The sequence below is a fragment of the Pochonia chlamydosporia genome, assembly GCF_001653235.2.
Source record: "Pochonia chlamydosporia 170 chromosome Unknown PCv3seq00008, whole genome shotgun sequence".
NCBI classification, from domain to species: domain Eukaryota; kingdom Fungi; phylum Ascomycota; class Sordariomycetes; order Hypocreales; family Clavicipitaceae; genus Pochonia; species Pochonia chlamydosporia.
In genome coordinates this window covers 687,047-702,340 of record NW_019154043.1, presented here as the reverse complement: position 1 = coordinate 702,340, position 15,294 = coordinate 687,047, and the positions used below count along the sequence as shown (strand labels likewise).

The 15,294-nt window shown below is 49.1% G+C and overlaps 5 protein-coding genes across 5 annotated transcripts; 2 read left to right on the top strand and 3 right to left on the bottom strand.

Annotated features, from left to right (window-relative positions):
• Positions 1-1,442: 1,442 nt before the first annotated feature.
• On the bottom strand, positions 1,443-3,578 carry VFPPC_06702 (two-component system protein A; the record flags this gene model as incomplete). Its single annotated transcript, XM_018285694.1, has 1 exon — positions 1,443-3,578. The coding sequence occupies one exon, from the start codon at positions 3,576-3,578 to the stop codon at positions 1,443-1,445; it is 2,136 nt and encodes a 711-aa protein (XP_018138456.1).
• Positions 3,579-5,245: 1,667 nt separating this feature from the next.
• VFPPC_06703 (fungal specific transcription factor) lies at positions 5,246-7,781 on the bottom strand (the record flags this gene model as incomplete). The annotated part of the gene is made up of 4 exons (XM_018285695.1): positions 5,246-6,412; positions 6,483-6,740; positions 6,847-7,483; positions 7,570-7,781. 4 exons carry the CDS (start codon positions 7,779-7,781, stop codon positions 5,246-5,248), a joined length of 2,274 nt encoding a protein of 757 aa, XP_018138457.1.
• Positions 7,782-9,867: 2,086 nt separating this feature from the next.
• VFPPC_06704 (microtubule associated protein) lies at positions 9,868-10,969 on the top strand (the record flags this gene model as incomplete). Its single annotated transcript, XM_018285696.1, has 2 exons — positions 9,868-10,413; positions 10,484-10,969. 2 exons carry the CDS (start codon positions 9,868-9,870, stop codon positions 10,967-10,969), a joined length of 1,032 nt encoding a protein of 343 aa, XP_018138458.1.
• Positions 10,970-11,359: 390 nt separating this feature from the next.
• On the bottom strand, positions 11,360-11,557 carry VFPPC_16744 (hypothetical protein; the record flags this gene model as incomplete). Its single annotated transcript, XM_018294497.1, has 1 exon — positions 11,360-11,557. The coding sequence occupies one exon, from the start codon at positions 11,555-11,557 to the stop codon at positions 11,360-11,362; it is 198 nt and encodes a 65-aa protein (XP_018138459.1).
• Positions 11,558-12,141: 584 nt separating this feature from the next.
• VFPPC_06705 (phenylacetate 2-hydroxylase) lies at positions 12,142-13,948 on the top strand (the record flags this gene model as incomplete). The annotated part of the gene is made up of 4 exons (XM_018285697.1): positions 12,142-12,360; positions 12,465-13,098; positions 13,176-13,498; positions 13,574-13,948. 4 exons carry the CDS (start codon positions 12,142-12,144, stop codon positions 13,946-13,948), a joined length of 1,551 nt encoding a protein of 516 aa, XP_018138460.1.
• Between the last annotated feature and the right edge of the window lie 1,346 nt (positions 13,949-15,294).

Below are 15,294 nucleotides of genomic sequence, written 5' to 3'. Positions count from 1 at the left end.
CGGGCTTTCCCGTTCAGATATTCGTCTACTTGCTTGCGTACATGGAAGGGTGGCTTCACAATGCTGTAGTTGGGGGTGTCACAGCGTTTCCTCGTATGGCGTGGAATGACCGGTACCGCAAGTGACTGAAAATGATACAAGACCTATTAATGGATAAGTGATTGATCACGCTTGGCGACCTTATACGTCCAGGGGCAAGTGTGTATGAATGAAGTTAATGTGCAGTACGTCCTTAGAAATGTCACAGCTACCTAGTGATGATAAAACTTCGAGTATTAGCAAGTTGCCACTCCTCAAAATGAGAGTGCATGTTTCGTACGCCAGAAGCGGTTCCCAAAGTATCTTTATCAATGCCGCAATATTGGACAAACAGCGAGCTCGAAACGTGGAAAATGAACATTGAAGTCTTGAGCGTCACCACTAATGATAACAGCACCCTGTACAAGTCACTGTAATCTTGCTCGTCGTCATAGTACATCCAACGGACTGATATCTCCGCTCTTTTGCCAGCTTCGTCTCGATGCGTTCCCTGCCGACGATCATCAGGTCTGAGACTTGGCGAGCATATAATACACCGATCGACCTATGCAGCCAGATGACGGTTGTCCTCGCGTTCATTCGAGGCAAATGAAGGTGGTACACTTTCCTGGCATATGGCTGCGGGACCAGACGATATGATGTAATTTCCCACAAGTCATATAAAAGCCAGCTGTCCTTCATTTAAATATCACAGATTAAGCTTATCAGACGTATAGACGAAAGGGTTCTTAAAAATAGAACTCTTCGTGCACTATGTATTGTCCGTCTGTCTTCATACACAAGCTCACTTCAGACGATCGACACAAAACACAGAAACACTTCCTTAACCCCCCCTCAAGTCTCATGATTCATTATACCTAGAAGCTGTCAATTGCCAGCCTTTGTTCTAAGTAACGCTGGTCATATACTCCGTCACTGCCGCAACAGCGCAACCTCCAAGGTATTCACATCGTCGTATATAGCGTTTCTCATCTCCAACCATCAACTAAAGTCAGAATCTCTACCAGCGTGGCAATGCCCCCAATTGGACGTGTCCCTGGTAAACGACTAACCGACTTGTGCCAAGTCCACAGGTGGAATGTCACCGACTTGACAGGTAACATTGCCGGAAAAGCCGGAATAGTTGCCTCATTGCCGCTATTGGATAATGGCGTCGGATCGGTGCCGTTCGGGCTGAACAGAACAGCATCTCGGCCCAGCCATTAAACAGCCGCAGCAGTGGCGGGTAAGTCAGGCAACTTTAACTTTGCATGAAATATTCCCAAGCCCGTAATGCCATTGATGCCTCGTGTATTTGATAGCAGAACGTAGCGCTGTATCGCAGGATTACCGATCACAGAGTCATTTTCTACGGCAGAAAGTGCCAGTATGCTTGTCTACGCTGTTTCAAGTCGTATTCTCAATCAGCCAGCCTTGCAAATCTCAGAACCGTCCATCTCCGAAGGAGTGATGGGAGGCGTCTCCAGGGCATGAATCGTCTCGGTCGAATTATTAGACGGCCTGTTTATGCCCTCCAGCCAAAACAACAGCTTCTGCAGGAGAAGATTCTTCGTCACCGGCTTAGGGATGTAGTCGTCCATTCCGCTCTCCAGACATTTCTCCCTGTACCCTCTAAGTGCGTTTGCCGTCATAGCAATTATGGGAATATCGTTGCCGCTGCTCCTGATCTTGGCGGTGGCCTCAAACCCGTCCATCACCGGCATGCTCACGTCCATCAAGACCAAGTCATATTTGTGCGGTGAGCCGTTCAACAACGACACAGCTTGTGCGCCGTCCGGCACAACAGCAATGTCCTTGAATCCAAACGAGTGCAGCATCCCCACCAGGACCTTTTGGTTAATGATGTTGTCCTCCGCTGCTAGTATCTGCTTCGTGCTTCCTAGCTCTCGTAATCGATTTAGCGATGCCGCCGAGTTTTCCTTTCCCAGAACCATGTGGCCCGTGGAGAAATACTGCGAGGGTTGTTTCTCTGCGCTGTTCCGCTCTTCTGAGGGTTTGACTTTGCTGAGGCGAACTGTGAACCAGAATATACTGCCATGACACTCGGGGTTCGGTCGGTATCCCAGATCGCCGCCCATTAGCTCGGCTAGAGATTTGGCTATGGACAGACCGAGTCCAGTGCCTTTGTATCTCTTGTTGATGGATATCTCCGACTGCATGAACGGCTGGAACAGCTCTTCGACAGCATCGCTAACTACACCTATTCCAGAGTCGGCAACTTCGGTTAGGATAGAGTACGTCGTCTCGGTTTCCTCCCGCACAGTGCAAGATACCGATATAAGTCCCTCTCTGGTAAACTTGGCCGCGTTATCAGTTAAATTTTGCATGGTTTGCCGGAACCGAAGCTGATCTCCCTGTGCTAAGCCCGGTAAGTTGGGCGCGAGTTGGAGCTTGATGTGTACTCCAGGGTTCAATGTTGTCTGCGCGCTTCGAACAACAGATGTAACTACACTCGCGACGCTGAATACCTCTGACGAAATCGAAAAGGTCCCCGATGTAAGTTTAGAAAAGTCGAGAATACTATTAATAACGCCGAGTAATACTTGGCCCGATTCAGAAATAATGTTTGCCGTCTCGCGCTGCTCTTCTGACAAGGTAGTATCCAGCAGCAGCCCGCATGCCGATAGCAAGCCATGCATTGGCGTTCGAATTTCATGGCTCACATTGGCGAGGAAGTCGTTCTTCAGCTTCGAGCTCTCTTCGTATGCAGCAATAAGTCGTAATTCGTTTTCTCTTCGCTCCGTCAAGTCTCTAGTTACCTTGCCAAAGCCAACGTGCACCCCGTTCCTGTAAATAGCGGTAATGACCACATTCGCCCAGAACTTGCTGCCATCCTTTCGGTAGCGCCAACCCTCGTCTTCTACTCTTCCCTGGCGCAGGCACGTAATTAGTTCGGCCTCAGGTTTCCCAACTCGAAGGTCTTCCTGGCCGTAAAAGGTTGAAAAGTGTCTGCCGATAATATCATCGCTCTTGAATCCTTTGAGTAGCTCTGCGCCCGTATTCCATGTTGTCACGTAACCCCGAGTGTCGAGAAGAAAGATGGCATAATCCTTGACAGTATGGACGAGGAGACGGAACATCTCGTCAATCGACCGTTTGCTTACATTGCCTTCAACACCACCAACCTTGACCCGACTTTCGTCCGGGTCAAATTCCAGGACGAAAAGCTGCGGCTGCTCATTCCTCAAGATTGGTATGACGCGGACTGACCAGAAGGTATCTTGTGTTTGGTATGCACTGGGACAGGACGTGAAAGTCTGGTTCGAGATCGAGGCCTCGATTGCGCCCGCGAGAGGTATTCGATCAAATCTCGCAAACGGTGAGTCTCCGTAGAGGACTTTAAAAACGTTCTCGTTCAGCAGCTCATCTCTGTTGAGTTTCCACGTGTCCACGATACCCCTTGAGACTCTTTTGATCTGGTAAGATGGGGAAACAACCAGCGTTGGAACTGGTGATGAATCCCAAAACGCATCCAGATCCAACTCCCCACTCTCGGCTGACTTCAAGTTGCCAGAGGCCGACGGCGGTGGTTCGTTCATAACGCGGACGGTTGCGCGAAGAGCATAGCTTCAGACCAACACTCTGTACAGGGAGTCGACACTACGCTATCGGGGACTAGTTTTCATTTCGCAAAATCGAGGTGCAAAAGGATACTATCATGCATCCTCGGCACGATGTAGGGGGTTTTAATATCACGCAGCACAAGAAGCGGGCGCCGCCACATTGACAGCCTCGAACGGGCGGAGAGTCTGGTCCGGAATAGCCCATGTCGAGAATAGCCAACAAACTTGCAAGGGTCTTGGGCTACAGAACGCAGGTCGTGAGTGCGAATTATCTGGTTCAGTGTGTCGCAATTTGTGCCCAAGAAAACTTCGATAACGGCGGCGGGTAGATCCCCTTGTACATGACCTTGCCAAGCCCGGTTCGTCGTAGAAAGCTCTGTAACTTTGAACAAAGGCTCCATTTTTGCGGCTTACGGTCGCTTGGCCCGGACCGTTACGCAAAAGAGCATCATGGAAGATGCATAGGTTGTAAGGAGTTGCCCATTCTCAGGACAGATCTCGATCTTGGGTGGGTTAATACCACTTGTCACACCACCTTTCTTCTTTTCCACATAAAAAGTCTAGGTAATTTCTTCTTCGACATTGTGATCTTCGACGTTTGCCCCTTCTACCGGTGCCTCTTTTTCTTTTTCATTTGCTGTCGCCCATCATTTTCTCCGAGAACAAGTCAAAGGACATATGACTAGCCATTACCCAAGCAGAGCAAACGTGGCTGAACGCGATTCCTAACAAAAAGTTACGTCATAAGCCCCCAGAGGGGTCTTAAGTGACAGGTCGCATTATTGGGTTACTTCGCGCTAGTTAATCTGCAGTTTTGGTATGCCAATTACAACGCAGCTCTGCTCGACAGGAGTCAGCTCCGTTTCACAACTCAGCCTGTCATAGGTCAAGGGCTTCTTTTCGAGAATCACCAGACGCAGTGGCGGAAATTGCGATCACTGTATTTTGGGTGTAAAAGTTCTTTTATTTCGTGATTCGTTGCTAGACTCAATATCCTCCGCTTTATCAGAATGTAGCCGTCCGTCGCGAGTTTAATAAACTTCAACTTTGGTTCTGCCATGTTAGCCTACCCCATCTCAGCGTGATGGAAGCCAGGTTCAAAGACCATGAAGTTGCTGCATTTCCTCGCAAGTGTCACAACATATAAAGCACGGCATGACATGGCATCACAAGCATTCGAGACTCGACTCTGCCTGCGAGCCCGCTGATGTTGGTACTCGGTCGGTATCGACGACTAATCAAAGGTGTCATCAAGTGCTTCATTTTCGCCAAGTCGTTCTGTGAAATCGCGGCCATTCAACAGACTGGGGAGGGAGTATCCTCTGTATAAAAGGGATGCGGGTTAGCAGCGAGATACACTCAAAGCGTGGTCCTGTAACTTTATGTATGCTTACTGACTCTGTCAACGAAGTAGTCCCCTCGACTAGTCGGTCTAGATCTTCGCATTGACATCTCGATCCAGTGCGACGCAATGCAATCGCGAATGGTGAAGGCATCGATTATCTCATTCTCAATAATATCCTTGCATGCATGGCGTAACATCTATGCGCACGGCTAGAGTTGAGAATTCGGCAAGGACACTCAAATTCATGATCACTTCGTTATGTCATGATATGGAATCCCGCCTCGCCCGTTTCCCGACATCAGAAGCTAAAGTTATCTTGAAAGGCATACTCATGGAGCAGTTCGCCCAGCTCGGGGTATCTCAAAACGGACAGATATGCCTGAAGGTCGATAGTATCCTGCGCATTCGTGTAATGAGCCGATTGCGATGATAAGGTTGTCATCGGAGAGGCCTGCTGCCCGTACAGCATCTCATTCGAAGACATGTTTCCGACCAAAGAACCCGGCCCCATCAAGTTCATGTTTTGCATCGTGCCATCCAGATGTGGCAGAGGGTTTTCCATGTGCTGTGGCACATGTCGGAACTGCTGAAGATTCGCACCTCGCAGGTCCTCATGGTCCGACTGGTTGAAGTCTGATGCTGTCGATGTTGCCCATGCATTCGTGCTCCGGTCGGTTGCATGACGAAACGTATCACCTGTCCCGTTGCTCTCGTGTTGAATCGAGCTTACACCAGCCATGAGATCATTCTTCCCCCCTGCATGCCTTCCCGGGCTAGATACAGCAGATGTTTCGGGTGGTTGCCCGTCGTTTCCAAATGCTCTCTCTGTTCTCGTCCTGCCAAGCTTCCTCACAGCTTCCCGTACCCATCCTAATTTGTCAACCAACTTCAGTGTAACGGGCGAATGGAATGACAAGCGCCTCAGCAATTCAATAGCGTCATGGATATCTTCGATAAACTCCACAGCATCAATCTGGTTGTTGGTGTTAAGCGTGAGGAGGAGTGATGATAGTGCCACCTGGATGAAGTGGTTGAACATGCGATGATGATGGCGATGGATATCACTTGACCGCGCCAAGTTTAAAATGATCCGAATGCTTTCTCGCGCAATTACTGCCACCTTGTTTGCACTGGCATCATCGAATGTGCCGCCGCCAGGTTTCGCTGCCCACCGCCGAAAGAGAAACATTCGAAGCTGGTTTGACTTCAGGTACAGCACAGCGCGTAGACGATACCTGGAACGCTTCTCCTTGCTTGGATCAAATTTATCCTGTATCCCGCCAAAACGAAGAGACTTGGAAACATTTTCTCGCCATTGAACAGTCCTGTAATCTAGAAAGTCGCGTTCCGACTCTGCACTGCCCGTGTGGTGGTTTGCTTTGGAGGCAAAGAAATCTCGAACATCGCCAGCGATTCGACCAAGCACTACGATGTGTTTCAGAAATTGCACTTCAATGGACTTATCCTAGTTTTGGCCTATAGTGTTAGTAGAAAGATCCAAGGCAAGTGCCTTTTACTTGGCGATTCTCACGTACCGGGAACTTCAAGTCTCGAGTTATGTCACGATCCTGAATGACAAACGGCATCCGAGTCTCAAAACTCAGGCGGCGATCAAACGCATACACACACCAAAACAATCTCTCTTCTATTACATACCCATTGCTGCCGCCGGGGCGATTCAGCATAGGAGTCGCTTCTCCTTTGTGATATCCCATCTCCAGCAAAAGACGCATTACGGCTCCGATGGCGCGCCACGCCATCAGATCTCGGTCGCTTAAGAAAAAGAAGGAGCACTATAATGCATGAGTATGGACATAACTCATCTCATCGTCTGGGTTGTAATCTGATGCAAGTACAGCAGACCGGAGAAGAATTGGGAGTAAAAATGTATACACTTACACAGAGTAGCAAGTAGGCCACATCATCGCTGGCGGCGAGATTCAGCTGGGCATTTATGAAGTACTTCTCATAGAGTTCCTCCACCCACGGTTTGACGACCTTGATAATGTCTTGGTCCTCAAGACTAGACACAACAGCCAGGATTAAAATTAGGAGGTGTTCAAGGCGCTGGCCAGCAACGTCGTCTGAAGCACCAGCACTAAAAGCTCGTTCCGATTCCGTAATTTCCCTTCTTACTGCATCCAAATCGAGATACGGATACAGCATGCCTATTTCCTCTTCATACGCTGACAGGATTCGGGTCCATCTGTCGGAAGGAACGTGAGTGAGAATGCTGCCCATGCTGTCGTGATGATACAACGGAACAAGTTGCCTCGTCAAATCTGCGGCCGCCAAAGAATTATCACATGATAAATTGGGTCCCATGTCACCATTTATCGCTCCTTCTGTAGGGACAACATATCCCATCCCTGAAGTGTACGTCGAAGTGTTACCTGGCCCTCCCCAACCATCCCCTGGGAGAGGCCAAGTCGAGTCATAGGCAACTTGAGGCTGCGGTAATGCCTCTCCCGCAACAGCTGCTGAAGCAGCTGGCTCAGGTATCGACGCAATGTCGAACTCCTCATTATTTAAACCCCTAGTAAGAGTGATGGTCAGCCCAACTCACCGACTCATGCCCCTGGTAACCATCATTGTGAGTCAGGACATGATGGCTCAACTTACGCTGGGCGAGTATTGGCTCGATACCGCGTAGTCCTTTCAAAGATACATGGTGTATCGCTGGTGCGGCAGCCCTTGCATGGCCGCTCGCCTGTGCATTTGATCTTGCGTCTCTTGCATTCATCACATGCAATCGGGGTATATGGGTTTCGCCGCTTGCGATTACCGGCATTCGTCGAAGGAACGGAGGACTCGGATGCCGCGGCGTCGGCCATGAGTGCGGAATCGACGGGCCAGAGTCATGAGAGTAATTGATTCCGTCGAGGAGAGGACCACAGAAGAGAAGTTTTGAGGGAAATGAGATTTTGGAGGCACGACTAGGGTGTGAGGTGTTATCAAGGGGTGTCTCTTCCAGCTTGGGGATAGGCTTCGTGCTCATTCACCGAAAGAAATCACGCAGTAGATTCGGCCAGCCAACAGTACGGTGATTCTAGACATGAATATGAAAGGTGTCAAGAACTTATGCATGGCCATAGAACCTTTGAAGACATTATGGTGAAGTTTTCGACTAGTGGCTGCAATGAGAAACCCGGCCATCGATCAATGTGCCGACCACACTAACTCCAGTTCACCACGTTTTGAATCCACTTCTCCCGCTCCCGATTTCCTTGATATAGAATGTCATGGAGGCATGTACCGTTACTTGTAGATCATGGAGATTACATATTGGGCCAAGGACGCCATTTTCATTTCTCGTATTGCGTTGTGATCGCCCGGCACCTGCTTGGTTAAACGCCTCTCCAACCCAGATTGGTATGTCAGGCGTATGTCAGAGCACATGCAACATACATAACGGGTTGCCTGAAGACTTTTTACCATTCAAAAACTCAGATATACAGACTTTTCGTCTCTATTTTCCTTGAAGAATTTTCATCTGTACGCTCCCGGTTCCTCTCATGGCACTTGGGGTCATGGCCAAGTTTGGTCTAATTGCAACGGAACTCAAATTTAATGCGATACAAGTTTCCTGAGACCATCCAACTAACAAGTTACTACCAAAAGAACCTCGACAACGTCATTCATAGACCTCGAATCAATCAATGATCAAGATTCGAGATGGAAGCACCAAGTTGTCGGCAAACTCCGACTCAATGCCTCAGGTCGGTTGAAAGTCCGCTGAGAGATATCCACTCAATCCACCATCTGACGGCTCCGGCCGCTTTGATGTGGGCGGTAATTTTGGTCAGCGTGTGCTAGCTGAGAGGCTGGTGCAGCCAATTGATGGCTTCCCCTAGGTTGTTGAATCACCAACAGCTATGACTGAGACAGTGACGTGGGTGTTGTGGACGGTCATCAGATCTATTACCTGTAACTCCCCTGTAAATTCCGGGCGTTTCTATTAATACGGCGAGATACGGCAATTCTTGTTTACCAAATTAGCTGCATGGATAACAGTCAAGCAGTCTTACAATGTCAAGTTTTACCTCGTTGAGTTCACGATGATGGACATCCTTTGGCTTTTCGCAATTATGCACAACCAGGTATGCACAGCACAGGCGCACAATGAGTTCAAGGATTCGTCGTATGCGGCATCCTTAATGTGGTCTAATACCTTTGATGTCCTATCTTGGCGGCCACGAACAAGTCAGATCGTCCTCGTCAGTCAAAAAAAAAATTGAACATGGCGTTATTCGGCAGTATCCCGCTTTTTCATTATCCATATTTACTACTCCAAGATCCCGGATCACCTAGTTTATAGCCTTGAAGAAATAAATTAACGTGCCACAACTCAAAACGTTGCACTTGGAGGCGCATAGATACCAACAGCCGCCGCGAAACATCTCAGCCCTCCCACATTTTGGCGCCATTGAAAAACGCTCCTACGCAATCTGAAGTGAATATTTCAGTAATGGGATTCTTAGAAAGTGATTTACGCTCTGGTAAAGTAAAGTCAGGAGGGAGCCCACTCCAGAAACACTTATTTCGCATTCCCTCGTATTCGTCTCATACCGTAATCCTCTTATTCATGCACCAAAATTGCCGATTTTGTATTTACGATCGGCAGTTCGCCTTGGCACCCTTTCTGCAGCGAAATTGCCAAAATGGGAATATTTTGTGTGGATGATATTGGCAAGCCTTTCGAGCTTCAACTCCACGCGTAATCACCATGCAATACTGGTATTCACAAAACGCATGCCTCATAACTTCTCACGACTATATAATACCAAGATGCGGTTACACCATCTCTTTCAACCATTCCCTTACTTTCTTATTCGTTTCTATTAAATTATTCCCATTCCTTCGCAGCCCAACTTATACAGTCTCATTCCCTCAACAAATATTGGCAGATCAACGCACAAAATGTCCTCCAAAACCCCCAAAGTAACTCTGCTCCAACGCATTCAACAACCGTTTGGCTTCCGCAAAACCTACAACTTCACCCTCTACATTATTCTCTGCGGCGCCCTTCTGGGGTTTTCGCTCTCCCGCTTAATGTACCTCTCCTTTGACAACATCTTTTGCAACCCAAACTCGAAAGTTGGCTCGGCACTCCCAGGTGAATGCTACTACTACAAGCAAAGACCTGGGAAAATAGGCATCATGCTGCACCTATCTACCGTTCTTCCGGCAGGCATTCTCGTCGTTCTACAGTTCCTCCCCATCATCCGATACAAGTGGCTGCTCGTCCACCGAATAAACGGCTATATCATCATCGTTTTAAGTGTGCTGAGTACGGTGGGCGTATTCATTGTACTTAAGTTTGTTCTTGGGGGTCTGGTTGATGTTCAGACTGTACCTGCATTTGCGAGCATCTTATTCCTGGGGAGTAAGGGACTTGCGCTCTGGAATATCAAGAAGCTGCAGATTGAACAGCACCGGGCGTGGATGATTCGAGCCTGGAGCGTGGTAAGTGGCAATTGCTCACAAGGCCGATGTGTAAATACATCACTGACTGGTGATTCTAACATCCATTCAGGCAGGATACATTATCACCATGCGCATCATCAGCCTCTTGATGTCTCTCATAATAAGCAGCACCTCCCGCAAACCCTTTTCTGCTATCCCATGCACTGTAATCGACTACATCTTTGCCGGCAACGCGTCTCAAGTCCTCGGCAGCTACCCAAGTTGCTCGCCTTACTATTCGGGTCAAAATCTGGACCAACATGCTATTGTCCAGGCAGACATGGGCACCGGTCGAGCAGATCAACTTGTTGCGGCGTTTAATTCTACGTTTAGCACGGGAAGTTGGCTTGCGCTCGCGATACATTGTATTGGGGCAGAGGTCTATCTTAGACTTACGCCTGCTGAGGCGACGAGACTGCGAAAAATCTCGTATCAGAAGCAGCTTGAGGCAGGTGTTCAAAATCCAGGGAATGGGGGTTTGACTGTTCAAAGATTGGGCGACGCAGAGCCTTGGGATGTTCCTGGGTGTGAGGAATCGACAAGTCCGCTGCGTTGAGCTAGACAGATTCTTCCTTTTTTTTTTTTCCTTGGCCACATCTTGCTCTTTTTGGGGGGACTGCTAGGCTGGAGTTTTGATATGAAGTTATTCTAAGAACAGCTTTTATTGAGGGCACATAGACGAGGCTTTAACTACTATGTACTGAAGCTATGCTAGTTTTGTAAAACATGAATAGATATCGCTTACACTGGAGATATTTGCTCAATCAGAGGATCTAAGTTACACATTGCACGACTGTTCTCAAAGTTTTCCGCTTCGCATTTGCTCAAACTAGGTTCCCAATGAAGTGGACTGAGTATCGGCAAGTTCTTCGGCATTAACAGACACAAACCTGAAACTTGCATTATTCTTGCTAGCAAACGACAAAGGCGTTCAAAAGACTGTAAGTTAGAGTATATGGCCGAGCGTCGGCACTTTTCCGCACAGTCCCACTCTGTCATAACTCGAGTGAAGAAATTTGAATATCCCTTGGCTGAGGTCACTCTGGATGGTGGGCATTCTCTCTGTGGCTGACGCCAAGCAGACTGTACAATTATATTGCCCTCCAAGGCAGCTTCCAAACGAACTCATGTGGATCTCAAACATCCTGCACTATACTCAAGCTTCAATGAACATTTTATCACAAAAGCACCCAAAGGAGAGTCGACAAGTCGCACGAATTCGGACCGTATATCGGCATGACTCGTCACTTTTGCCCTCATCGTCACCTTGAATTCCTCACTCAACACAACCACGTACAACCGCCACAACCAGTTAGACCAAGTGGATTAACAAGGAACGACAAACACGGTCCCTTTATGACAACCAGATCCGGCTGCGGTTGCAACCTTCCCCGCGTCCCGTATCCCCTTTCCTGTTCCCCCGCGCCAGTAAAACAAGCCAAAGATCCGATGACGCCTCAAAACTGGCTGACTCCATTCAACGGACCCAGACGGAATGCAGATTCCGAATTCCACACGGAGCACCAATCACCGAAATCCCGTGGTAGCCGGTTCAATCGTCGGGCGACAAGCCATAATGATCGGCTTACTGCAGCACAGTGAGATCATTTGACTATTTTCTTTGTTGGTTTAAAAGGACAAGACGGGAACCAACCGGCTCCAACTTGGAATGGTGACATTCTCCCCAGATCCCGTTGTGTTGTGCATCCGTCTTGACACCACGCGACCATGTCTTACCCAGTGATTGCGATTGGCATCGTGGCCGCCATCTACTTTCTCGTCAGGTATCTGAATGCCACGGATGTTCCTAAAATCAAGGGCCTGCCAGAGATTCCGGGCGTACCTATATTCGGAAATCTGCTTGAGCTGGGGATAGACCACGCGAGAGTAGCGCAACGATGGGCGCGCAAGTATGGGCCAGTCTTTCAAACTAGACTCGGCAATCGTGTAAGTAGAAGAGACTAAATGCTTCTCATCTATCTCGTAAGAGATCTATCTTGCGAGAGAAAGCGGGCGAGCACAACACCAAAACTAATACGAAGCCACCACAGCGCATCATCTTTGTCAACTCGTACGAATCAGTCAAGCACTTCTGGATCACACACCAATCCGCACTCATCTCCCGTCCCATGTTCCACACCTTCCACTCCGTCGTATCCTCCTCGCAGGGCTTCACGATCGGCACCTCCCCATGGGACGAGTCGTGCAAGCGTCGCAGAAAGGCCGCCGCCACGGCTCTCAACCGCCCAGCAACACAGTCCTACATGCCCATCCTGGATCTCGAATCAACCGTGAGTATCAAGGAACTACTGGATGACTGTAAGGGCGGCACGCAGCCCGTAGATCCAAACGCCTACTTTGCGAGATTTGCGCTCAACACCTCACTCACGCTGAACTATGGGTATCGTATTGACGGCTCTATTGACAGCGAGCTTCTCAAGGAGGTGACGCATGTGGAGCGAGAGATTTCCAACTTTAGATCCACGAGTAACAACTGGCAGGATTATGTGCCGCTGCTGCGACTTTGGGGTGCGCAGAATTCGTCGGCGGATGAGTATCGCGTGAGAAGGGATCGGTACCTGACGCAGATGCTGGATCATTTAAAGGGTGAGATTGCAAAGGGGACGGATAAGCCTTGCATTACGGGGAATATTTTGAAGGATCCGGAGGCAAAGTTGAATCTTGGTATGTCTGGAATTACACCTACCCCAGATTTTTTATGTTGGGAAGGTGACGGGGAGTGCTGACAATGGTGGTGATAGCTGAGATCAAGTCCATCTGCTTGACCATGGTTTCTGCTGGTCTTGATACCGTCCCTGGCAACCTCATCATGGGGATGGCATTCCTTTCCACCAAGGAGGGACAGGCTGTACAGGCCAAGGCCCTAAAGGCAATCGAGGAGGTGTATCCCAACGGCGACGCATGGGAAAAGTGCCTGGTGGAAGAAAAAGTACCGTATATCACGGCGTTTGTCAAAGAAGTTCTCCGATACTGGACCGTTATCCCCATCTGTCTTCCTCGCACGAGCATCCGAGACATTCCGTACAAGGACACGGTGATTCCTGCGGGCACAACCTTTTTCATGGTGAGTATTTACAGTTTTTCAAGTATTACATAGTTACCGTCCTTGATCTCACGACTAATGTAACCGTCTTGATAGAATGCCTATGCCGCCGACTACGACGAGGACCGGTTCAAGATGCCTGAGAAATTCATCCCCGAGCGATTCCTTGAAGACACAGAAGTTGGCACGCCGCATTACTCATATGGGGCTGGATCGCGCATGTGTGCAGGCTCACATCTTGCAAACCGCGAACTATACACCGCGTACATTCGTCTCATTACGGCGTTTGAGATGTTCCCGTCGGATAATCCTGAGGATGAGCCTTGCATGGACTGCATTGATTGCAATGGTACGCCTACGTCGCTGACGCTGGATCCCAAACCATTCAAGATTGGTATCAAGGCAAGGTCGGATGCGAAGCTGCGGCAGTGGATTGCTGAGGCCGAGGAACGGACTGTACATTTACGATAAGAGTCATTGGTGAGGAACTGAGTCGGTAGTTTACAAAACTTGAGAGCTTGGTTGAAGAGCTTGGGAGTTCGTTTGGCTGGGGTCATGCATGAACTAAACCATCATGAAATGCATTCTTACCGTAGAAACATCATCCGCTTGGCATACAATGCAGTCGGTGGTGGCATGATGAATTACAAGTCTAACACTCTTCACTCATGGCCATACATGCACTTTCATTATGCCTTGAACGCGACCGACAGATGATCCAAAGCGATTCACCTTGACTACAGGGTATGCACGTATTTGTGATGAGCATCTGCTCGTCGGTGTATTTGTTGGTGGCTTTGCCGATCACCAACCGTGCCGCAAACCGCATTGACCACAAGCTGATCAATGTCTCAGGGCGATCGGATCCCAGTGGCATCTCCCATAGTCGTCATCAATACGACCGAGGAGCGTACTCGCTTCGCGTTTAGCAGCTTCCAGCAGTAGAGGAAAGATGGCGCTCCGTGGGAGCGCTCTTCTTTTTCCACTTGGCATATGCGCATGGCTAACGCGAAGCGTCTGGTACTTTGATAAATGTGTGTCCAGGACATTGGTCGCGTTGGCTCCTCCCTTCAGCTAGCTGACTTGAATTGGAGACTTTGACGGGACAAAGGCATCGCGTCGTAGCATGCAGGGGTATGAGCTGGAGCAGCTCTCTAACTTTCCTAAAAGGTCGACCTGCTGGATAGGGCACATTTGAACCGAGTTGACCGACAGGGCAGCTGAGAGGCCTTAGCTTGCACAGCTTTGCGACTTTGCTTTAGCCGAAGCGTCAATGTAGAAGGTGGAGATTGGAACATCAGGTAAAGAGGGTGTCGAGCGGAAATGACTTGCATTTGGTGATGATAAGCCCAAATGCAGCGCCATGGCCACGACGTTGGAATTGATGCACGAAATGACTGGCTCAAGCCAATGGGTTTAATGCTCGTGAGGTTGATGTGTTGTTGGTGTGCCGTTTGCGGTCTGGTGCTTCTGGTCGACGGTTCAGGCTGGCCGTGAAACAAAGCGAGTGCAGGGCAGACAACTCCTTGCTTGGAGCTTGGGTCTGGGTGAGACTTGACACCACTTGTACCTGCTGGTGAGAAGAAGCTGATGCCGCCTGATGCTTGTCTGGTGACGAGATGGAAGCACAAATGCATGTGGTGTCACAATGCCAGCTCGGGGTCGTATCGAATGGTGAAAGTTCAATGTCCCTGCGGAATTGCCTGGCTGCTTATGTCAGGTTCAATGTCCTGCCTCGAATGTTCGCCCCACTCGTGAACCACCAGACCAAGTGCCTGGACAAGCCAGCTGCCTCTCGCACCGGATCCACTGCCCAG